Consider the following 23,658-nt stretch of genomic DNA (forward strand, 5'->3'; position numbering starts at 1 on the left):
TTTGTCAATAATACAGTGGCATGGTATGAACACAGTCCACTACTATGTGAATGGATGCCGATAGCATATCCAATACCGACTCATATCACATTTGTAGCCCCGTTTACTAATGCAAATGCATCCGCGGACCCGAACCTGTCACAGACACCGATATGGTATTGACGCCGACATGACATTGACGCCGACATTCTGCAGACGCCGAAACCGTATTAGAATCCCCAACATGCTACTAACACATTATCGTGATTGGCTATTATATTTGTAGTGTACTTGTGAATGCCATAGTGACCACTGACGCCGACAGCATAGCCCACTGCTCAGAGCCTTAACATTACCTCATTACTATTATTGTAGTAAATTGTACTTATAATGTAGCATCCGCGGACGCGACCACTCCAGCTGTCCGCGGATGTCCGCTGGACCGAGCATGTCAGCGCAATTGGCCATCCGTGCTACCGAGCATCTCCATCGGCGTCCCCTGCAACATGTGACGTCGACGACGGTATGTTATACGTATCGTCGCCCAACCTCGCCACAAACACGGCGACCCTCCAGCAAGAGATCGCCATTGTACAAACCAAACTCCACGCGGCCGGCCTCGACCTCGACGTTGAGAAATCGGAGCTCATGCACTTCACAACCAAACGCAACCCAGCGCGCCCGAACGTCGTCATCCAGGGCGAAGGCGAAGGCAGCACACCCACCACCATCGAGCCATGCGACACCATGCGCTGGCTTGGCATCTTCTTCGACCGCAAACTGCTCTTCAACGCGCACGTCAAGGAGATTGCTGCTCGGGCCGAACGTATTACGCTCGGCTTGAGCATGCTCGCCAACACGATCCGCGGCCTCCCCCAAGCTCGGGTACGACAACTCTACATCGCCTGCGTACGCAGCGTGATGTCGTACGCGAGCCCAGTCTGGTGGACCGGGAAGAAGACCCACGCCAACCTACTAGAACGCGTACAGAGACGCTGGAGTAGTGAGGGCAAGAGGGTCAGCCACGTGACTCAGGGGCTCATCCCAATGTAGTCAGTCTTAGTCAGCGTAGGTACAGAGCAGCGCCGCTGGCGCGATAGCTAGGCCGAATCCATCTCATCTGCAGACCATAGGCCGGGACTGACTGCCCCAACGCGCCCTGCGCCTCACATGCGCTGCATTCCGCACCACTCCAGTCCACGCCCTTGAGATTGACACCGGCATCCCACCGGTCACGATCTTCCTTGACCTCACGCAGAGCAACGCGGCCCTCCACCTGGCGAAGGCTTCCGCCGGCAGCCCGGTGTACGCCCGACTCCCGGGCCCCTGGCAGCTCAAGACCGCAACGAGCCCGCTCCCACCCCTCCCGGACGAAGACCTCCCACCTCCACGACCGCAGTCGTTCACCATACGCACCCGACTCCACGCCCTCGCGAACCGTGTCCCAGCGGACGTCGAGCGCATCGACCTCTTCGCCCTACCACCGTGGGCTCTTACTCCGGACTCATTCAACGGCCGGTTGATCATCACAGGTGCAGAAACAACGAAGGAGGAGGCGACCACCGCACACACAAAACTCATCGGCGACATCGGCTCCGACACCTCAAACGTTGTCGCCTACTCCGACGGATCCCTACTTGAAGAACACGGAACGAGAAGGACAGGCGCAGGATGGGTGGGATACGTGGAAGGAGAAGAAGTATTCCACGGAGAGGAGGGGATGGGGAGCAAGGCAGAGGTTTACGACGCTGAGATGCTCGGACTCCTTCGAGCGATGGAGGCATCGAGCGACTTGGCACGACTCGATTCCAGCATTACTCACATATTCCTCTTCGCAGATAACGTGTCGGCGGTCAAGGCGGCCTTCCCAGCGGAGCCCGGCCCATCGCAGCGCCTAGCGTTGCGCTTCCGCGCACGAGCCATATCATACCTCACTGCCAACACCGAACGCCGACTCACCGTCGCATGGACCCCAGGCCACAAGGGGATCAAGGGCAACGAATGCGCCGACGTCCTGGCAAAGACCGCCACGACGAGAAACGACTCGGACACGCCGACGTTTGCCGCCGTCAAACGCATTGCACGAGACACCGCCATCGCCACATGGACGGGCCAATGGACGGACCGACTCAACAACACCGAGGGCCGCTTCAAAATCGCGAACCGGTTCCCCCCCCTCCTCAAACCCCGGGAACACTTCACGGACACCGAACGTAGCATCTACGGACGGATGATACAATGCCGCACAGGCCATTGTTTCTCCGGCGACTTCTACGCGAAATTCGTCCCATCCGAACAGACAGCCTGCCCATGCGGCGCCCCCATACAATCCCGACAACACATCATCTGCGAGTGCCCCCGCTACGCAACCGCACACCGACACCTCTGCAAACCGAACGAGGACGTGTCCCTCACCGACGTCCTCGGTACCAAAGAGGGGCTCCAAGCCCTAGCCCTATTCCTACGCGACTCCGACGCCTTCAAGAAGTCATCGACGGAGGCACCCCCCACTGAAACCGACGACCCAAGAGCGTCACAATAGACACCCAGACGACCCAGGAGTCCCACCACCGGACACCACCCTCGCCCCATTTTCTCCTTATATCGCACCTCGCGCACGTTCATAGCTTACCAAGCATATAGTCCGCACCGTACCACGTCACAACCGTACACGCCCATTGGGTTCTATTACCAGATGATTATGCCACCGCAGACGAACTCTACTTATCTATCACGTACCATTCTACGACACCGCCTAGATTACCACAAAGTAGTACTTAGCCGCCTCTTAACGTACCCTAAACGCGTTTTCCGCGGGATATAAATATAGATTTTCTCTCTCTCTCTCTCAGAGCGTTAGGTTACTCCGTTCATGTGACAGGCTGTAGAACAGCTTTTCTGGTCGCCGGGACGATGTACGTAAGGTCTCCCCAAGGTGAGATGGGGATCATGTCGGTCGCTAGGGGCTGCGTGTGGAACGTTTTGTACGACCTATGATAAGCATCTGCTTTTTGTGTTCGCTCCTTCGGGAAGCATTATCTGAGAGCTCAGCACGGGTATCAAGTTGTTGGACAGTGGCGAACAGAAGCTTATTTCTGCAGCGTTTCAGGGCGATGTATCGGCTGTCGAGTATGGGGAAAAGGACAGCGCGTCACACTGTAGGGAAGGAACGACCAGTAGAGATGGAGCTTAATGTGCCTCCCATTCGTGTCTAGCTTTGTGCTGGTCAAAGGGTATCGGTTCATTATCACTCATATCAAGGAGTCGATAAGTACCTCTATTGATTTGCTGAGAAGTGACACCGCATCATTCATCACCAAGTCATCGCAAATTTCTTTTCTTTAAGGATAGAGATGCTATAACGAACTCTTCTCTCTTTATCTCGAGCATGACAGACTTTTATAACACTGTGTCATTGATATTTGGATACAGACTCGTTGTAAGCAAGATTCAATGCAAACAACACGAGATAGCCAACACTTCAGAGACATCCAGAAAAAAGTAAGAAAAGATCGGCGGCTATGATACTAGCTAAATACATGTCCAAAGTCCAACTGAATCTTGTGTACAGGCTCTCCATCTCATGTACTGTATATACGATAATCAGGCAGCAGCCCTAATCGTCCTAGGAGCGTTATAGTTGTGAACGATCTTGGCTACAATAGATAGATGATCAATAGAAGTTGTCTGGAGAGAAGTCAAAATGCCTACTTCCGCCCGTGTTTCCATTGCCGGACTGGATGGAAGGGTCTTCCATGGAGGAGTTGCCATGTAGATTGATGTTGTTTCCCGTGCTTACTACGTGGGGGTAGTATCCCGATCGGTGAGGCGCTGGTCCGCGACGACCTTGATGGGCATTGCGTCGTGCTGCGTCAGCCTCAGCCTCGGCCTTTGCGATCTCATCTCGCTTGCTCGCTTGAGTAAGTCGCTCGATGGAAGACAGGTGACTCTCGCTCCCTGAGATGACGTTCTCGTTGGTAGTAGTCATTCCGCCGTGATGCTGAACTTGCGTAACTGACGGATTGGCGCTCGGTCACCTAGGTAAACTCAAGCTGGGATACGAATGACGCACCACTACCATTGTTATTACTACCTCCGATCTGGAACGTGTTTCCTCTGTTATGCGAGTTATAAAAAGAGTACGTCCCGTTAGTTGAGGGACCAGACTTGGGAGCCGGGCTCTGAAGCCTATCGGCGGGATCCTCTGTGGGTGACACACTAGCAGCGTCCGGTGGAGTAGGCTGAGAAGGCAAAGGTGCGCTCTGCGACCTCTGTTCGGCAGGTTGAGGTGATATTACCGGAAGTGGTGGGGTGCCGCTACCTGGATCTGCTAAAGAAGTCGCTGTAGTTAAAAGCCATGTAGGTGCATACATATAGAGTGTGGCTTACCTTCCACAGCGCCAACGTTAGCAGGAAGAGATGCAGCTGACTGCAATGCGGCAGGAAGGGCTGGTTGTCTGAGACGGCGGTCGAGAGTAGCCCATGATACCTACACGATCAACCCACAGTAAGCAAGGAACCATTGATGGAAAGTGCGAGTCGGTATACCTGAGTGCGATCCCAAAATTCCTCTACCTTCTCAACGTGCTGTTCCACGTCGACATCTTTGTTCCAAATGAGACTCGTCAACGACTGCATCGTTGTCTCAGCTTTTAACGTTTCCTCAAATGATTTCTGGGTCTGGTCAAGCCTACGCGTATGAAAACTCCGTTGAGTGACGAACGCGCTTTGCGATGAATAAGTAGACTTACACGTCATATTCCTCGTCAAAATTATCATCCGCAAACGTGATTCCCTTGTCGCTGGCTTTATCGCGGCGCGTGTTTGTATAGTCGTACATGATCCTAAGGGCATCCCTGGCCCATTCGATCTGCGCAAGCCTGCCTTTGGTTCGGCGTTTGTCGTCGCGGATATGAAAGTCGTGCATAGCAGAGGCTGATGGTGAGGTTCGGAAAAAAAAGTGATGAGAGAAAGTGCTGTTAAAGGAGGCGAGGGAGCAAGATGTAATACCCTTCCCTCACATTCTCATTCGCTTTTGTACCCGAAAGCAACCCGCAAACACCATGGACCCATGCGCTCAACGGGACGCCACTAGACGACGGCGAGAACAACGTTTGCCATACGAGGGAGGGGAGACAAAAGAAAAGGAGCTTGACAGACTGTGGGAGCGTTTTTGCTGGACAAGACTACGCACACAGGATTAATATTAGTGCGGCTGTGCTCAAATAGGCACCGTCGTCAATACATACGCGCCCACAACAATACACAAGTGGGTAGCTGACCTCCATAAAATCGGTTGCCTTGAGGATCTTTGTTGTTTCAAGTTGCCCCATCACCAGACCTTCTAGACTTGGTAGCAGCAATATCAAATCACTCTGACTCCGAGACCATGACGGTTTTTCCCTTTGAAGAACACCATTTTCGGTGGTCTGGCGCTACGCTCGCAAAACTCGGAAGCTTACGCGCGTATCGCCACCTGTTCCATTGAATTTACCACCTTTCATCCTGCTTTATCCTTTAGTGAAATGGAAAGTATCACGTTGAATATTGAACAACAGGTCACCATTACCAACAATAAGCTACTCACCATCGCTCAGGCATGGCCACGTCTCCGAGTTTTGCGCATCAACCACATCCATGGTTGGCCCGCACCGGTCCCATTCTTGACCTTCTCCGGGCCGAAAATGATGTTGGCAGCCCTGCCATGTATTGAGGTCGTTACCATCGCCATTGATGGATCGATACTTCTCCCTCACCTCACAGTAGGGCAAGGAGACACCACAAACAGCTCTGATTGCGCTCCTTCTTCTCTCAAATTCCTCGATCTGCTCAACTCAAGCAAGGGAGGCTAAGTCAAAGACGTAGCGATATTCCTGCAGCGCATCCTCACCAGTGTCGAATCCTGCAGTTTGAAGGCATGCATGTCGGGCCCTGCGTTGTTCAGAGGTGTGCGCGTACCACAAATGGTCAAGGAATGGTGGAAGGATGTCTTCGGAGCGCTAAAAGCTATGCGACCGGGAATCCAAGTCGCAAAGGAGAATCGCGCTTGAAATTAGGGTATGTGCCCGGGCGTATCAAATATCCTGGAATTTTTGAAAAACTACTAAATGAACACTCCTAGTTGAATGTGCTTGCTGACAGTTGCAGGAGGAACCGAATTGATGATTGTGTAGGAGTACATGTCGAATTTTCTGCGTTCTCTTGATGAGTGTAAGATAGAGTGTAGGGCTCGGAGTGTGCCTTCACGAAAACGTCTTGCATGCATGCAATTTCAAAATTTCAAGCGCCGCGATCATCGAGCGAGATCAAACGTCCGCGTCATCGATTCATCGATTCATCAAGCAAATTCTGGGACAACTCCGAGACTAAAACAACCTTCACCCCACCTACTAGGACCTCGCGAACCACAGGTTAAACAATGAAGGATTCTCCCATATGAACTACTAGTATTATGGTTCAATGAATGGACCATTTGACTGTTTTCAGCGTCGGACCTCGGGAATTCATGAGGTCTGTGCGCTGAGACCAAGTTGAGACACCCGTCAAGGTTATTTAAACTCAACCGAGTGCCCTCGACGTCCCCATCACTGTGACCCAGCGAACGTATCCACCACGGCAGAATGCACTCCGCCCTATGTCTCGATGAAATTACTCGCCTTATAGCCAAGAGTTCACAATCAGACAAGCCGACCCTATGCTCACTTGCCAGAACCTGTCGTTCGCTCGGCGAGCCCGCTCTAGACGCTCTTTGGGAACAGATTCAAACTATCACCCCCTTATTCTTATCTCTGCCCAAGGATGTGTTCACCACAGATCGCAAAACCATTGTTTGGGGGACGCGTATCGCCAATGGTCACCCACATATTGATATGGTACGCTTCATCATACGTAAGAGCCGCCTTGCTGATTATCATTATCTCAGACATACCGCCTCGCGCGCGAGATCACTCCCACTGAGTGGATCACCTTCTGTAAATATGCGGCCCGCGTCAAGGTTGTAACTCATACGCCAGATGACAAGCACGAAGATAAGAGCAGCAACCCTGCAGCATTATGGGCCGATGAGTATGCGGCGACAAGGCTGCTACTCGACACCATGGAACGCCTAGCCACAGAAACGCCATCGCCACTCTTTCCCCGCCTCCAAGAGCTACAGTGGAGGAACTTTGACGTCTTCACATACCCCTTCCTCCGAGCAGTCGCCAGCCCCTCCCTCAGTAGTCTATCTTTAGAAGGGGGTCCTTTCATGAACATCGGTAATGAAGCTGAGGACGAGAATCTCCTCGCCACCAAACGTGCCGAGGCGTTCGAAGTAGTTGCAGACCTTGGAACACTGTTCCCGAGGATGGAGTCATTCACATGGTGGAACTACGACGGGCAAAGTACACCCACGAGTGCTTTGTCGCGAGCACTTTGTCATTGGCAACACCTGAGACATCTCAATGTCGGCATCCCCCTCACTGACACCGCCCTTGCGCATCTGTCTCAGCTTCCTTCCCTCCGTGTTCTGCAGATGAGTCCCCACGTCCGCTCCTCAACGTCCACTCGCGTTCTTCCCTTGCAAGGAACAAAATTTTTCTCCCTCGAGTCTTTCGAGCTGCATGACGACACCATGGAGGACGCACGCACAAGTTTCCTCGACGTGACATGGCTTCTGCGGTTTATAGGCGGTCAAATATCATCCCGGAGCTTCTCAATCTCCACACAGCATATTGCGTCTTCTCCGGACATCCCAAGCCTTTTCGAAGCCTTGTCCGAGCACTTTGTCCGCGAGACCTTGACGTCCCTTAATTTCCGCGAAAATCTGTACTTCAGCCGGATGATGCCGATGCAGGTAGACCATACAGCTCTTGACACTTATTCGCTCTCGTTTGCCAGCCTTCAGCCTGCACTCTGCTTTGAGAATACGGAGAGCGTCATCCTCGATCTGGAAAGAAAGGTCACGCTGACCGACAGCGAGCTTCTTACAATGGCTCAAGCTTGGCCGCGCCTCCGGGTGCTACGCCTCAGCTCTCGCCACGGCTGGCCCGCACCAGGTTCCAGCATTACATTTGCCGGACTGGAGGCAGTATTAGAGGCCCTGACATGCATCGAGGACATCGCGGTCGCCATCAATGGTTCAAGCACCCCTTCTCGCCCCGACGGCAGGGGGGGAGCCGGTACGGCTGGGGCTGGTCACGCTCCCCGCACTCTCAAGCTTCTCGATTTGCTCAATTCGAGCAAGGGAGGTCGAACCGGTGATGCAGCCCTCTCCCTCCTTCACATCCTCGCCAACGTCAGGTCCTGTGACTTACGCGCGTGGAAATTCCATAGCGACGGATTTGGAGGTGTACCGAGAGATCAAGAGTCCGCGCAGTGGTGGAAATACGTCTTTGAAATCCTCAAAGCGACGCGCCCTGAACTCGATGCCGTAGCGGGGCACGAGAAGCGACAGGGTGCGTCTTGGGCATCGGGAATCTTTGATGAACTTCTCGCCTAGACGTAGAACCAAGGTGAGGAATCGATTGATCGGAGCATTAATTAATTTTTGCTATAACTTTGCCGTCTGATCAAAGAGAAACATGTGACTGACTTGTAAGAATATGTGGATTGAGGTGTACTGTAATCTGATAACAACGAGCAAGCGATACCTTGTACGAATACGCATCTTCGAGACTTCCCTGTTTGCTCGCAAATGTATGGTATATGCGATGTAATAGTAGCCCCAGAATAGCAAGTGTCGTTTACCGCTTAGACTTGAAGAGTTGAGAACGATCTTTATCTGCCAGAAATATACTGTACGAGAATGAGTTGAATATAGTGACCTGAATCGACGAGATATCGATGAAATCACTCACAGCAAATCCAACAAATCTTCCTCATCCTCGACCATCTCTCCCTCCCTCTCTTCTCTCGTGTCCCTCCAGAACTTCACAGCATCCGCAACCACCCACCGCGCCTTATGCCCCGCGAACACCGAAAGCTCCAGCAGATTATCATACACGCTCTCGTTGTCCGTCGGCTTGCGTGACTTCACGTGGCGTTCGGGAACGACCGCGTCCAGGATGGCGGGGACAACGTTCAGACTCCACGTCGCGTCGTCGTACACCTCCTCGTTCGGATCGGTCCCGTCTTCCACGTCTGCGGCCTCGCGTCTGGCAACTTCATGGTCCTGCCAGGCGAAAAGAACTGTTTCCAAGAGAGTTTGCAGACGAACTAGGGGAAGAGACATTTGTGAGAAACGTTGAGACGGAAGGAACGGAGGCGTGGTGATGGTGCGCTTGAGACAAGCTGCTCTCTCGGGAATTTGGTGTGCACAAGCCTCGGGCGGCGACTCGGAGGTTGTGTAATAACCAGAGTCTCCGATGCCACGTTCTTTTCCTTCCCCATCCGACATCAGTTGTTAGCCGATGTCTGACATAATACTTCCAGAAACTGGAAGGACCATCGATCACCTAGGCACTACTAAGTAGATTAGAAGTGCTTGCAGAACGGACGACTAACGCTTCAGAGACTGCGCGAGGTAGGCCCACGTAGACGGTCCGTGTTAACCTGTACCCATCTTAAAGGGCGAGATGACCATGAGCATAACAACTTCCATGATCGATATTGACGTTCCGGCCGAAGCGTTGACAGCTAGCATGAGCGCAGCGTCCAGTAGTTCAAGCAGCGGCTAGGAAGAGGTGAGGGAGGCCCATTGACCTGCGAAGCATTCGTTGAAGATACACGTCGGAATGGAGATGAGGGTTGATAATGATAACTAACTTGTACTATATAAGAACGAAGATTTTGCTGGTAGAATGGGGTGAGCGTGAAGGTCCACATGAACATGAACATGGTCAAAACACGAATCAAAAACCGTCATGGGCAGTCATGGACATATCAAGCATTACGTGAAGGAATGAAGAGGCGAAAACGAAGAGGGGGAGTGATATGTGAGTGTGCGTGCTTAACCAACAGGGGAAACCAAGAGCCTAAATCATGACGGCGAACAGACCTACAGCTCGTCCTCCGGGTCCCACTTCGAGATCTTATCCAGCGGCTTCCAATAATACTGCTTATACTTCTTCGTCTCGCTCCTTTTCTGCCTCGGCTCATATATCGCCCCAACCACACTCGCCCTCTCCCGATCATCATCCCGCTCCGAAACATAAAACCACCTCCCATCCGCCGCCGCTTCGTTCCGCGCAACAGCAGCCGCCCGCGCGGCCACATTCCGCTTCCTGTGCCGCGCCGCAGAGAGCGGCGAAACCTCGGCGCTCGAGTCAATCTTCTCGAACATGCCACATCGCGCGTGGCCGGCGTCGAGACAGGCGCGGATTGTCGTGAGCCACTCTTTTTTGGATTTGGCTGCGGGCCCGATGGCAAGCGAGCCGAAGCGCGAAGGGTGAGACGCGGAGAGAGCTTTGAAGAGGGCTTGAGGATCCATCGAGGATGCCCTTGAAGAGGCGAGCGCTTCGACGAGCATGCCGGTGAGCTCTGGGTCTGGATCCGGTTCGCAGAAGTGTGATGATGGATTTGACTTCGTTGGGGTAACGAGTCGCGAAGGGGAGAGCCGTGGGGATGATGGAGGAGTATGGGTTTTACTCGAACTAGGGTTCGGTAGTGAATCGTCGCCCTCGTTCTCGACTGGGTCACCCGACGGGAGAGCCAAACTGGGAGTACACTCGGTTTTAAAGTCGGAGGTGGGTAAAGGTATGGGTTTCGACGTGTTTGGTGAGACAAGCTCGTCCTTGGATGGGGGCAATGACGAGCTACTCCAGGGTCAAACGAGGCCGTAAACAAGGAGATCGAGACATACCTGCTCTCCTCGGAGCTCTCAGCCGATGCCCGCAGCCGTTTACGGGCAGGCTGCTCCTGCTCGTCCTCATCGTCCTCTCGCCTGTTCGCCCTATTGTTGTTCGAGCCCACCTTCCCGTCCTTCGTCGAGGTTGTCGAGGTTGATGGTCCGGCAGTAGAGAGGGCCGAAGTTTGGAAGGAATCAATAGAGTGAGGTATCGTGTCGTTCACTGTAATCATGTTCAGCGGTTTTAGAGGCGAAGGAGGCGGTGTTGCGAATGTGCTTGTCGTCTGCTTCGCGATAGTAATGTTGCAGTGGTGAGAAGAAGAGGGTGCTAGAGGTTCTTGCAGGGCGGAAGATGATGCTTTCGGGGTCGGTGAAGGTACTCGCGTGAGCATCAAAGCATCGACAGCGCGGTTGTCTTCGGTTATCCCGTCCGACTCGCCGACTGCTTGTGTATCACGTGATTGGATATCAGGAAGCTGATCTTCTTCACATGGTTCGGCGGACGAAATTCCTGGATTGGCGGTGATAAGATCGCTGGTATCGTTGGAGGAATTTGGGGCGATCTGTCGTGCGGTAGAAAGTTGAGATCCGAGTCAGAAAAAAGGCGAATGTCAAGATCTATCAAAATGCTAAGCGACGAAAATATGCACCTGTGGCGACTCGTCCGACAACTCCTCGGAATCCTCTAGCAAATCTTCATCGTCCGCGAGTAGGGAGGGTACTAGAGACATTGGGGTATTCGGTAGGGATGAGGGAGGTAGGGAAGACATGAGCCTAGAGTCAGAGTCGTCCATTTGATGTGCTACTTGGTTGTCTTCTTCGTCAGCTTGGGAAGGTGTCTGCGGTCTTGAGAGAGCTGGACACTTCAGAGGACTCGATAATGCGCGAGCGTAGGCTGAGGCCGGTGCGACCCGAGCGGCTATGGGACTACTCGCCCACCGACCACGCTCCGAGGATACGGCGAACCGCGTACGACGAGCACCGCATTCCACTGCAAACTCTTCCAGCGACTCCTCCCCGTCCTCTTCATCGTCTTCGTCGTCCTCCAAAACACTTTGTTCCGACGACGGTGTCAGCCGTGTGGGTGATGCGAAGATGGCGGAGGGCGAGGATGGCATCTTGTCATCGCTCGAGAAGAAGGATGAGGCGTAAGAGAACGGTGGTCTGGTGGCGTAAGGGGATAATTTTCGGCCAGATACAGGTTCACGGACGAGGAAGTGCTCATCCGACCCATACCGAAGTGAGCCATATAGGGAGGGCGGACCGGGTGGTACGTCCGAGTAGTCTGCGTCCGCGTCGTGGATGTACAGAGGATTAGAAGCTGAGGAGGTCGCAGTCGACTTTCTCCTGAATTTGGAGGGTAAGCGGGACGGGGAAATCATCGCCGGGGATGACAGAATAGAGGTAGCCAGCGACGAGGAGGGGATGGTGGAGGTCAATTGCCAAGGCGTATCTCAGTCACGTGTAGACGCGTCTGGAATGTAAACGGACACCAGCGGACACCGGAACCGTGTCAGGTTCTTACGTAATAGGTTGAAGCCGGCCCATGTCGTCTCTGAGTCGGACTTCAGTGACGTTGTCAAACGCAACCGGAGTGTAGCTTGCGGTAGCACTGACGCTGGCGACATAGTCTAGAAAAGTGAGTACCCTCAGGTCAATATCTCTTTCGGTGCCACACCGCTTTTCGGATGAATGCTCTTAGCTTTATCCAATCCCGATTCTCCTGTGGTTTCTCAGGTCTTCGCCACCACGTCCCTCACTGCACGCGTCCGGGACACTTAGGTGTCAGTCCAAACGTCCGACTACTCGATCACAGCCGCTTTTATACCAGACTGTATCGAACCCCCTAATCGCGAGTACAAGGCCGGTTCGTGTCACCAGTATCACGCCACCGAAGCACATCTAAGTTTCGACCTCTCCCGTATCCATCATCATCGACATCTTCCTTGCTGCAGCATTATAATCAGGCATGCATCGTTGTCTCGACCTCTATGAGGTCGTATACCACATCTTTGCGCAGTTGTGCTCGGATCAACAGGGCAAAGCGACGCTGGCACGATTAGCAAGAGTCTGCACTGCGTTCAAGGACGTCGCTCTCGACCATCTCTACTCCAACGTTGAGCACTTTTCGAACCTCCTAAGTTGTTTGCCAGGAGATATTCTGCAGAAACCAGACTGGATTTACGATGAGCATGTGGTGAGTATGTAGTTAACATTTGATCGAGCCATGCGTCGCTAATCTTATCCTCCTTCGGTAGCGTTTTCGGAGAGGTATGACAGATAGAGACTGGGCTATCCTAGTACCTTACGCTGCAAGGGTAGAGACCCTCCGTTTTTCCTTCCAACATCAAGAAAGCAGCCCAAGCGAGGACGTGCTTAGAGTCTTGAACGAGTGTCCTACGGGCATCCTATTCCCGAAACTTCGAAGTCTCACTCTGCTCCAGACCCACAGACTGGATGCACCTCTACTCAGGTTTCTGTTCTGTCCTCAAGTTGATCAGCTTTACCTCGACGGGTGTCCTTCTCGCCTCTTTGAAGAAATCGACGTGCCGATGTTGTGCCCATCGGTTGAACACCTTGGTATTTCTAATGAGATCTACGACGTTCAGATATCTAGCGAGACGATGGCCCAAGCCTTGCGGCGATGGCCTCTTCTGAAGCACGTCAAATGTCCTTCTCTTGCCAAGGATGGACTTATAATCCTAGCCTCTCTGCCGAGGCTGCGCTCCTTGGACATCGTGGTAGCAAACAGCACACCCTGGGTTTCCGAGAGCGTAGACGTCGCGTTCCACTCACTGCAGAGCCTTGGATTCATCATTGATTCTCCCGATGCTTGCGCCTCAGCCCTCCGCTCGCTAGCCACCAACTCTTCGGGATCATTAACTCCACTTGTTGTCCCCGAGGTTACAATCGCCTCCAATCTCCTGTTTGCCGATGCCATAACTCCACTCATCGACGTAACCACCCCCCTCTCTCATTACGTTGCCCCAGACAGGCTCACCTCCCTTCATTTCAGTGGGTCAGGCGAGACGCTGATAGCAGACCCGCCGTTCAACGGGTATGCCGGCTTCGAGCCGCTTTCTGTCTTCTCCCAGCTACGTCACATCAAGATCGAATATGCCCTGGTCCAGCTCGACTTCAGCCTTCTCTCAGTTGGCCGTAGCTGGCCGCTGCTCGAGACATTCTGGTTGACCAGGACTAACGTAGCAATCTCTCTGGGCAGGGCCATGAAGTTTCTCGCAGTCTGGCCAAGGCTGCGGGTTTTTCACTTGCCTGTAATGGTCATAATGGAACACGTCGAGGCGCTCGCAGCCAATACGGAGACACATAAACCTCACAAGTGCATTAAAAAAATGCAGTTGGAAACCCCGGGAGGAGACGAGCGCCCCAACGTTCAGCAGGTAGCGGATGTGTTTGCGCGTTTGGTGCCTAGGCTATCAGAGGTGGAAACTTATCCAGATCGGCAGCTGTACTGGAAGACAGTTTTGAATGAGATGAGGATTCGATGTCGTGACGATGAAACAGTTAGTCAGGCATAGAGTAGATTGTCATCGGATGATGGAGAAATTAGTGCACACCCACTAGACAACAGAATAAACCACATTTGCGTGTCAGCACACTCCTGGCGCTTCCGCAGATGGCCGTGTTCCTTGGCATGTGTCCGCGCATGTTAGATTGTATCCCGATATCTCCGTGTCGCATGAGGATCCCGAAGCATTTTGCACTGATAGAGGCTGGATTGTCCCGAACTTTTATCTTATGAGCCTTGCTTTGCGTTATCTCAATACAGGTGAAATCACAGCGGTGCTCGCTCGAATGCGGCCAAATTTATTGAGCGTTTATCCTCCCAATTACGAGGAGTGGCAATTCTGCAGCATTGTCACCGGAATTACCAAAAATCTGGTCCACCTTCAACATAGCTTGACTGTATGTTTTACGATAACTCATAGGAGCGCCTCACGTAACCTCAGTATAAGCTAATCAATGACAAAATTCCTTGTAATGACACTAGACATATCAACAATAGCGCTTAACACGTCGTTGAACTACTTGAAAACGTAGGAGTTGCAGATGCCTACTCCTTGCTCATAGCCCTACGTGTTCAATCGCACGCGTGCTACATATGTCAAGGTAAATAAATAGAGCTATAGCGTATAAATACAGGCATTAAAAGGGCGGATGCAGCGGTTACCAGGTGATACATAAGTCAGTCACATTAGCTGGCCCCAGCTACTGTCCGTTATTTCATATAGTGTCGGAGACATATCCCTATGAACTATGCCCCTGACCGCCCATCGTTTTGGAGTGCTTGACATCTTCTCCGCTTCCTTCATGACAGACGTCCAGAACAACATACTCGACAGGTCTTCTCCAAATACGCTGACCCGCATCAGTCGTGGCATGAGTCGACTGATCGCGAGCGCCGTCGGCCTTATGTCATCCTTCTCCTCCGAGGTATGTCCCAGCGTCAGACAGGTAATGTTGTTCATGCAGTGCGAAAGATCCTCCGAGTCTGCAAGGATACAGTCCACGAGATTCTTGTCCATTATCACCCGAACGTCAACCTCTCTGAGGCGGGGACAGACGCGGCATAATTCCCGGAGCTCCTGTAGAGAAATGGAATTAAGGAGCGACGGAACGCTCAGGACTTCTAACGATTTCCAGTGCCGGACAAGAGACAGGAGCTGAGAGTAGCTAAACCGGTGACTGTTGTCCAACGCTGCAGAAAGTGTGACGACGCTGACATTCGAAAACGCAGTCAACGGGAGCAGTGCATCGTAGAAAGAGCTCGCGCCCGGCGGGATACGAGCGATGCCGAAATGGTAGGAAAATGAAGCATGAGTAAGATGTAGCTCCTTCAGGTCCTCATTTGAGAGAAGCTTCCGCAACGCGTTTGTGAGCCCTTTCAAGGAGCTCTGAGGCGGCTTGGATGCCACGTACTCTGGAGAAGCGGGCTGAACGTTGATAGTCAGTCGTCGAACAATTGGTTTCGCTGCCGAAGCATGAACAATCTCTGTCCCAAATAGTATCTCCAATGCTGCAGCAGTGTCCTGGAACCGACCGCTGGTGAGACTCAGGTTGTCAACCGTGCGGAGCCTACCGCGGTTTCGCATGATACGCCAATCTGGTAGGTCGAAAGTCTGTATCTCTAACGAGCTCAGATTTGACTGCGAGGCGAGATAAGACCATAACTTCTGGTTGAAATAAACAGGCCCTTGAAGGGTGCGAAGATGCTGCCAATCGCAGATGAACCGCAGGGAGTCCGGACCGAGCGTGTACACGTCTCTGCAAATGAAGGAATCCATTGACGGGCAGAGGACGGCGATAGAAAATGGAAGAGACGAGAAGTCTTGAATAGTCTGGTTGCTGACGTTAAGTCGGCGTAGACCTGAGGGAAGAAATCTACGCAACATCTCGACTGGGCAACCGTCGCCCAGGGTGAGAGCTCGTAGATTGGGAAACAGAAGACTTCGCGGGCACTTCATGAGAGAGTCGGTCACCGAGACATCTGCCACGACGAGTCTCTGCCCATCGATAATGTTAGGAGGGGGATCGTACGTGAAGGTGTTCCATGCTCCTAGTTTTCTATAGCCTTCATCAACCACGGGTGTTCCGATAGTCCGGACCTTAGCGGCGCGGGCCATGAACAAGAGCCATTCATCTTCTGTCAGATCTCTGTTAAAGAACTGCCAAGAATGTGAGCAGGACAAGGGCAGAAAGCAGAAGACCTACAAGTATCTGAGTGGGTAGCCAGCTACCGGTGACAGTCCGTCCGAACGACCATAGATCGCGAGGCAGAAACATCAGGAATTCGAACCAGTTGTCAAGGTCAGCATACAGAGCGTTGATAGCAGGCTCATTGAATGATCTAGACACTCGTGCAAGACTTGTCAGAGATGATTTCTGATCAAGATATGAGACGACGAGATCGAAGATCTCCGCAATCTCAAGACAGCGATGCATAGGATCAGGTCTTGGTTGGGAAAGAGTATATTTAAGCTAGTTCGAGTGTTTCAGAGGTCAGAAAGAGTGGTATGCCCAGAGATAACAAGACTAACACACCCTTTAGGGATAACTTAAAGAGACACGCAGATCGGCGAAAACACGTCGCTGGGATGCATATATGGGAAATGTAGCAGCATTGGATCGCACAGCTCTACTCCTAGCATTGTGGAAATCCGATACAACTCTAGTCATCAGCCATGCCTTCGGAAAAGTTTCAGCGTAAAGTGGAACAGAGAAGCGATCATAACGGAGCACATACTTCTATAGACGTTCACACCTTCAAGAGAAGGGAAGTCTGATGCACGGCTGCGACTACATCAGCCGACATAACTTCTTACACGGAATGCCCGTGCTTCATCGCAAACCACAGGTCAAGAGCTTAAGTGAACAAACGCCCACGTTGACCGTACAGTGAGACAGCGACGGCCGGGTGTCCGGTTCAGACCGTAAACGTAGCTTATAAAGCACTGATACAACGTGTTTGCCTATAGCCGCAGACTGAGCAGTTATGTATCATCAAACACTGGGCAATGTGAAATTTGCTTACCCCAGGAGGAATGGCGCCGTGGGGCACTGAGGGGCAGTGAGCATGAGCGCATCGTGATGGGACGTACTTGGCTGTGCTTGTGATTCAGCGTCAGGTGTTGTGAATATTTCCGTAGTGGTAAGGTTTAGACACATTGGACGTCCGGCTTAGAACTCGGCAAGTAAATGCAAGACCTTTGGCCTGAAGATCGTCCACGATGCGCGTCCTTGTCAGCAGGCAATGAAACAAGTAATGCTTTATTCGCATCTATATCCCGTTGTCTTGTCCGCCAACCAGCTTGCACTGTTCGCAAACTGTTCGGCGGTTGACGCAGGCATGAACACGAGGATCAAAAGGTGGATAAAGTCGGTTTAGGTCAAGAGCAATGTGTCAGAATCCGTTGAGTGTCCGAAGTTCAACGTATACAGTGTGCACGACAGTGCGCGGCGCGACTTCAGAAAAAAAAAGTCCAATTTACTCCGACAGAAATTACATTCTCCGTTGAAGCCTCTTGACGACTCTTTTCAATGTTTGTGCGGCGAGGGCGGGGACGACAATCTTGCGCGATTGTTTAAACCATTTTGAAAAGTTCACGGACAATGTTACCAATCTATTTACCTTTGTCACTGAGATGTCTCGTCCATCTTAATGCATGATAAGTTGGCTGATTGACCTAGTAGGCTAGTGCCACCCATGATTGAGAAACCTGGCATCAGTGTGGCTCAGTTGGAAGACGTCAGGAAGTGTGGGATAAGGAACGTACGTATATATAAATATATATAATGAGCTACAGAGCTTCTCACTGATGAGAGCGCGGTCGAGGTTGATCGAAGTCGAAGTTCGGCGAAATCTAGGTGAAAATAAGGGCGGTGGGTAAGGGTGGACACGGCCCGGGCCCCAGTGACTTAGGAAGCCCGACTAACTCCGACAAGCATGTCCTCGGACGTGTCACCGACTCTCGAGACACTTGGCCTCAGTCCGTCACCTGCCGAGCTTTGCCTGAACTGCGTCTGCCCGGGAGATGACGCATTCATGAGTTTTACAGGAGGACCTGCAGGTATCTTCCTACATTCAGTTGATCTGGGGCCCGCCTACTATCAAGTCCAAGAGCAAGTTTCTTCTGCAACCTCCCTCGGCTCTTTCCGCTGGCAGAACACGGTGAAAAAACTTCTGACATCTCATTCAGTCGCTCTGCATCAACAATTTAGGCTATACTATGCCTGTGCCCCCGATGAAACAATGCACCTGTCGTGAAACACAAGTATTGGTGAAGGGACGCATACACAATGCTTATATTTTGTATGTGTTTCACAACAGGTGCATTGTTTCATCGGGGGCACAGGCATAGTATGGTGTAAACGAGGTACGCATAACAGAAACCATACCCGTATGCCCGCAATAACTTGTAGGCTAATTCCAAGCGTAGGCAGAAGAACCCTTGCAAACGGAGCAGCGCGTAAGGAAGCTCCGAACTCCTCCCGTTATGCCGTCGAAGGGACCGCGAGCTTATGACTGGCTGCACCCCTGGCGTTCAGGTCAGCTGTTCTGATCATGAGAGTTGAGAGTCGTCTTTTTATAACCTTTGTCCGCAATTACTTAGGTATAAAGTATGGGTGGACGAGCAATTCCGATCATATCGCCCTCGGTCTGTGATGTCGAGGCGGCTTTCGTCGTTTGCACCCTTCGTGGCGCTACAGCTATCACTGCTAGCTTCCGCGCAGATCTTCAGCCTATCGGACTTGTCATGGACACTCAGGAACGAGAACGGATCTATAGTGGTTCCTGGCGCGCTCCCCTCGCAGGCACACCTTGACTTGTATAGAGCTGGAGTCATTGAGAACCCTCTCCTTGGTATAAATGGTACGCATTCATGTTCTGATCGCATATAAGAGATGGCTCACTCACGCGTATCAAAGAGTATACCGAACGATGGGTGATCAACGATAACTGGACATACACCGCGGATCTGTCCCCGTTCCTCGAAAGCTACGACAGCAGTGCTTCCCAGACGACACTGTTGGTGTTCTACGGCATCGACACCATTGCTAATATCGTACGTCGTCGTGATCCCATTCAGAAGACGACGTCATACTGACGGTACTAGACGCTCTCTGGGCACCCTGTCGCGTGGGTGGATAACCAGTTCCGGAGATACGTGTACGACGTCTCGGAGTATCTCAGTTCGCCTTCCCAAGGTGACACCAACTTGACCGTGGCACTGGAGTCAGCATGGTACTATGGCCAGAATGTGTCCACGCTCCCTGGATCAGAGTATTTCCCCAACACTGCTAACGTCACCACCGTCGACGACGTGCGTCTTTAGTTCTTATCTTGCGACTCGCCTTCTTTACTGAACAGTGTCTCAGTTTGAATATCCAAATGTCCGTGAATGGATTCGGAAAATTGATGACGACTTTGGGTGGGACTGGGTGAGTACTGGAAGGTAGATGAACGCCGAGCCAGCGCTGATTTTAGTTCAGGGTCCGGCGTTCGTTCCCACCGGGATCTTCAAACCTGCCTACCTTGTCACACTTGCGACAAACGCCACATCGTCTCAGACATCGACATCGAACGCCAGCGCGATCTTTGTCGATGAGCTTTCATTAGATATCTACAAGTACGGTTCAAACTCTTCGGCGACTCCCGATCAGACTGCGGATTGGGTCGTCAATGTAACCTACGGGCTGCGATCGGTGTCGGCATACAGTCAACCTACCGTCGTACTATCCATTCCTGAGCTCAACTTAGAATCGCAGCCCCTGGAGCTTGATCCCATAGCCACATCTACCAGCAAAGCATCATTTTCCAGCGTAAACTGGACCATCCCGGACGATGTTCCCGAGCGCTGGTACCCTGCGGGATTGGGGACACCCAAGCTATACAACCTGACCATCACGCTCTACCCGTCGGGTGCCTCCACTTCCGCGAGCGACGCCATCTCGCAGACCATTACGACGGGGTTCCGTACCATCCAGATTCTACAGACGCCGTACTCGGCGCAGGAAGTCGCAGAACGGGGCATCACGCCGGGTGACCAGTGGCACTTCGCGATCAATGGGCAAGCTTTCTACAGCAAAGGCACCAACATCATCCCATTCGACCCCTTCTATCCTCGTATCAACCCAGAACACGTGCGGTGGGTGCTTGAGAGTGCCGTGGCGAGCGGGCAAAACATGGTCAGTTGATCACCAACTCTGTGCCGGGCCCCGCTGACGCCGGCGTTCTACCGCAGCTCCGTGTCTGGGGCGGAGGCATCTATCAGCCGAGCGATGCTGCCACCGATGGAGGCCTGTACGACTTTTACGGGCTTTGCGACGAACTGGGCATCCTGGCGTGGTCCGAGCTGATATTCTCAGATTCGCTGTACCCCATCAACGACTTCCTGCTGGAGTCAGTTGAACCCGAAGTGCGACAGAACGTGAGGAGAGTGAACCGGCACCCAAGCAATGCACAATGGGCCGGTGGTAATGAGATCGAGGGGATGGTGATATCAGTGAACGAGACGCTCGCGAACGGAACGCACTACCTTGATGAGGTGAGCAAACGCACTCTGGCAGAAAGTGTCAAGAAGCAACGTGGGCGCTGATCGGTTCGAAACGCCTGCTGTAGTTCGTGACTCTGTTCCAAGATTATCTCCACGACATTGTTGTTTCTGAAACACACTCGGTGCGTCTCAGTGCTCATCTCAATGTCGAAAGTTATGGTTTGCTCACATCCAACAAGGTTCCTTACACCGACTGCTCTACCACTCACGGTGTCCTCAGCCTCGATCCACTCGTGCTGCGGTTCCTGAACGGTACTGAGGGATATATCTATGGCAACACTGGTAAGCCCAAAGAACGCTTGATTGGATTGATGAACAGCTAAGTTGGGGGGCGCTAGAACGTTACAATTATAATGCAAGCCAAGCATTCGATCTCACCACCTACCCAGTCTCTCGGTACATCATCTCCTTTTCATCGCCTGTCTTATGGTCTGACGCTACTGCTCGCGATCACACAGCTACGTCAATGAGTTTGGGTGAGCTTTCTCTCCAGCTCGGTCCTTTCCCTCTCGGAGCGACCGCGGAGTTGCGCCTCCAGTCGATGCTGTTACCTGCGGTTTCAATCTCACCATTTCTGATGCACGTCCAATAGGTTCCATTCTATGCCCTCGTTCTACACCTGGGAAGAAGTCCTTGAGTCACCGGACGACTTCGCGTTCAACTCCACGGTGGTCATGTCGCGTGACCACCACCCGCCGGCGGGTAACCTCTCCTGGCCGAACCCAAACGCGCCACAGGGGCAGTACCAGATGTCGAGCGCGGTCGAGCTCTGGTTCCCGACGCCAGGAACTATCGACGCTAACCAGACGTTCGCGCAGTGGTGCTGGAGTACCCAGCTCTTCCAGTCCGTGAACATGTGGGCGCAGATCGCGTGGTACCGTCGCGGTGCCGGCCTCGGCGAGAACAACCTTGGAAGCCTGGTTTGGCAGCTAAACGATATCTGGCAAGGCGTCTCGTGGGCGGCGATCGAGTACTCCGGGAGATGGAAGGTGCTCAATTATGGCCTGGCGAACGTGTACGCGCCGGTGATAATCAATCCGTTCTACTTCCCGGGAAACGAATCACTCACCGTGCTTGCCACGAGCGACCGCTGGGAGGCGGTGAGCGGCACCGCGCAGCTAACGTGGTATGACTGGTCTGGCAATGTACTCAGCTCGACAGCAACGCCGGTGGAGATCCCAGCGCTGAATAACTCGTTGGTATACGAGGGATCTGGGCTGACAACGATTCTTCCGTCGGGATACAACGCCACCGACGTCTTCCTTCTGATGAATGTGACCGCGAATGTAGATAACGCGACGGTGACGAATGAGAACTATGTAGGTTATGTCTTTCTTTCATTTTGTCCTCGGACATACGGATGGTGGCGTCCGGCGCGCGGTGGCGCTCCGACCTCGTCTTGATATTGGACCTTGCTAAACCTACGCGCTGACTCCGATTGTTCTCTACAGTTCACTCCAACATCACTCGCATACTCAAACCTTGTCGATCCAGAGATCGAGTTGACGACAGGCGACAATTACACCTTCGCACTATCCGCCAAGGGCGGTGTCGCAGCGTGGGTGTGGCTTGACCACCCGTACGGCACTGTCGGCCACTTTGTTGACGTCTCTACTGGTCTTCCGTCGAATGGCTACTACCTCATTCCCGGAATCGATCGCACGGGTAAGCTTCTAGTTCAAACACTTGTCGCTCTTTTTTCCACTTCTACGTTACACATCTCCTCCATCTCGCCGCGTGTGCCCGCGGCATATCGCGCATCAAGCCCGAGCGCTACACCGATGCGTGCATATGGCCAGTGGCCAGCGTCACGCACAGCACACGCTCACGGGCTATGGCCGGTGTCTCACCTGTGGGCACTACCTTCGGCCGTGGCTGTCGTGGCGCGGAACCCCGCGTTCCGCCCTGCCGGCAGGCACCGTTTGTTCCACATGACCCGCGTTGTTCTCGCGATCTTTCTCTCTCCTATTCTGTCTTTCTGTTCTACTCTACGCCAAACCCTTGGTCGCCACTTGCATCACGGTGTCTCATTGCTGACCTGTTCCTTTATTCCGCAGTGCAATTTATCCTACGCGAGGCACTCTCCACTGACCTGAGCCCCTCGCCGTCCGACTTTGTCGTGCGTTCGCTGTGGAACAACACCCACGCGTGAACCGTGCCGTCGACCCGCATCTTGGACTGTGCATGATGCATGATGTGTGGTATTATGGCCGGGAGGACGCACGTATAACATCCGAACAGTTTCCTGTGTTGCTGTCATCGTCGTCCTCCAATTTTACGTGTTTCGTGTCCGCTGCTGTGTGATCCACTACAAATACCGACCGGCCAGTGGTATTACGATGCATCAGCTCTTGGCATTGAACTGGTTCGAGGATGAATGCAGACGTCTTTTAGTGACTACTTACCTGTGCAGATGGTTGATCGCATCGCAGAACCACCGAACGTGCCTTCGTACGTGATCAGTACATACTTCTGCCGCGTAGCAAGTTCTAGGGAGCGTTTCCCTGCAATCACGACAGGTCGGCCGGTGGCTAGCACCTCTCAATGATACCTTCTGCGCCGTCGGCTTTAGAAGACTATCTTGCTACCGAACAGAAGTGCATCCACGTTACCAAACGCCTACGATTGATCCTTCACTTTGTGACCATGTGCTATCTTCCTTTCAAGTGTACCGGCCTTGTCATCGGTACTTTGTCCCCAAACACGAGATATCTTCGTGGGTCTGAACACTGATCGATTGTACCCATCATGGCTGTTTACAGGAAACTTCACTTTAATATGTACTTACCCATACGCGCTTAAACCACAAGAGCGGAACAAAAGGGAAACCCAAGTATA

General features: G+C 52.6%; 9 protein-coding genes across 9 annotated transcripts; 5 read left to right on the top strand and 4 right to left on the bottom strand.

Moving 5' to 3' along the window:
- Positions 1-504: 504 nt before the first annotated feature.
- Positions 505-1,032, top strand: CONPUDRAFT_52536 (uncharacterized protein; the record flags this gene model as incomplete). The annotated part of the gene is made up of 1 exon (XM_007768154.1): positions 505-1,032. The coding sequence occupies one exon, from the start codon at positions 505-507 to the stop codon at positions 1,030-1,032; it is 528 nt and encodes a 175-aa protein (XP_007766344.1).
- Positions 1,033-2,173: 1,141 nt separating this feature from the next.
- CONPUDRAFT_32911 (uncharacterized protein) lies at positions 2,174-2,470 on the top strand (the record flags this gene model as incomplete). The annotated part of the gene is made up of 1 exon (XM_007768094.1): positions 2,174-2,470. A coding segment is annotated over one exon (297 nt), but the record flags the coding sequence as incomplete, so codon positions are not given.
- Positions 2,471-3,582: 1,112 nt separating this feature from the next.
- Positions 3,583-4,906, bottom strand: CONPUDRAFT_164421 (uncharacterized protein; the record flags this gene model as incomplete). Its single annotated transcript, XM_007769041.1, has 6 exons — positions 3,583-3,635; positions 3,691-3,993; positions 4,052-4,309; positions 4,369-4,468; positions 4,528-4,669; positions 4,731-4,906. 6 exons carry the CDS (start codon positions 4,904-4,906, stop codon positions 3,583-3,585), a joined length of 1,032 nt encoding a protein of 343 aa, XP_007767231.1.
- Positions 4,907-6,599: 1,693 nt separating this feature from the next.
- On the top strand, positions 6,600-8,588 carry CONPUDRAFT_143369 (uncharacterized protein; the record flags this gene model as incomplete). Its single annotated transcript, XM_007769042.1, has 2 exons — positions 6,600-6,851; positions 6,902-8,588. The coding sequence occupies 2 exons, from the start codon at positions 6,600-6,602 to the stop codon at positions 8,456-8,458; spliced, it is 1,809 nt and encodes a 602-aa protein (XP_007767232.1). The 3' UTR covers positions 8,459-8,588.
- Positions 8,588-9,355, bottom strand: CONPUDRAFT_164423 (uncharacterized protein; the record flags this gene model as incomplete). Its single annotated transcript, XM_007769043.1, has 2 exons — positions 8,588-8,754; positions 8,817-9,355. 2 exons carry the CDS (start codon positions 9,353-9,355, stop codon positions 8,703-8,705), a joined length of 591 nt encoding a protein of 196 aa, XP_007767233.1. The 3' UTR covers positions 8,588-8,702.
- Positions 9,356-9,955: 600 nt separating this feature from the next.
- On the bottom strand, positions 9,956-10,444 carry CONPUDRAFT_52376 (uncharacterized protein; the record flags this gene model as incomplete). The annotated part of the gene is made up of 3 exons (XM_007768146.1): positions 9,956-10,134; positions 10,172-10,181; positions 10,211-10,444. Coding segments are annotated over 3 exons (423 nt in total), but the record flags the coding sequence as incomplete, so codon positions are not given.
- Positions 10,445-12,713: 2,269 nt separating this feature from the next.
- On the top strand, positions 12,714-14,283 carry CONPUDRAFT_72034 (uncharacterized protein; the record flags this gene model as incomplete). The annotated part of the gene is made up of 2 exons (XM_007768292.1): positions 12,714-12,941; positions 13,003-14,283. 2 exons carry the CDS (start codon positions 12,714-12,716, stop codon positions 14,281-14,283), a joined length of 1,509 nt encoding a protein of 502 aa, XP_007766482.1.
- A 672-nt stretch (positions 14,284-14,955) lies between these two features.
- Positions 14,956-16,708, bottom strand: CONPUDRAFT_152516 (uncharacterized protein; the record flags this gene model as incomplete). Its single annotated transcript, XM_007769044.1, has 2 exons — positions 14,956-16,431; positions 16,478-16,708. The coding sequence occupies 2 exons, from the start codon at positions 16,706-16,708 to the stop codon at positions 14,956-14,958; spliced, it is 1,707 nt and encodes a 568-aa protein (XP_007767234.1).
- Positions 16,709-18,650: 1,942 nt separating this feature from the next.
- CONPUDRAFT_164427 (glycoside hydrolase family 2 protein) lies at positions 18,651-22,972 on the top strand (the record flags this gene model as incomplete). Its single annotated transcript, XM_007769045.1, has 14 exons — positions 18,651-18,811; positions 18,877-19,136; positions 19,193-19,329; positions 19,381-19,587; positions 19,643-19,705; positions 19,757-20,452; positions 20,509-20,811; positions 20,886-20,942; positions 21,000-21,102; positions 21,159-21,221; positions 21,284-21,296; positions 21,413-22,139; positions 22,272-22,485; positions 22,878-22,972. Exons 2-14 carry the CDS (start codon positions 18,929-18,931, stop codon positions 22,970-22,972), a joined length of 2,886 nt encoding a protein of 961 aa, XP_007767235.1. The 5' UTR covers positions 18,651-18,811; positions 18,877-18,928.
- Between the last annotated feature and the right edge of the window lie 686 nt (positions 22,973-23,658).

The sequence above is a fragment of the Coniophora puteana genome (assembly GCF_000271625.1).
Source record: "Coniophora puteana RWD-64-598 SS2 unplaced genomic scaffold CONPUscaffold_4, whole genome shotgun sequence".
Classification (NCBI taxonomy): domain Eukaryota; kingdom Fungi; phylum Basidiomycota; class Agaricomycetes; order Boletales; family Coniophoraceae; genus Coniophora; species Coniophora puteana.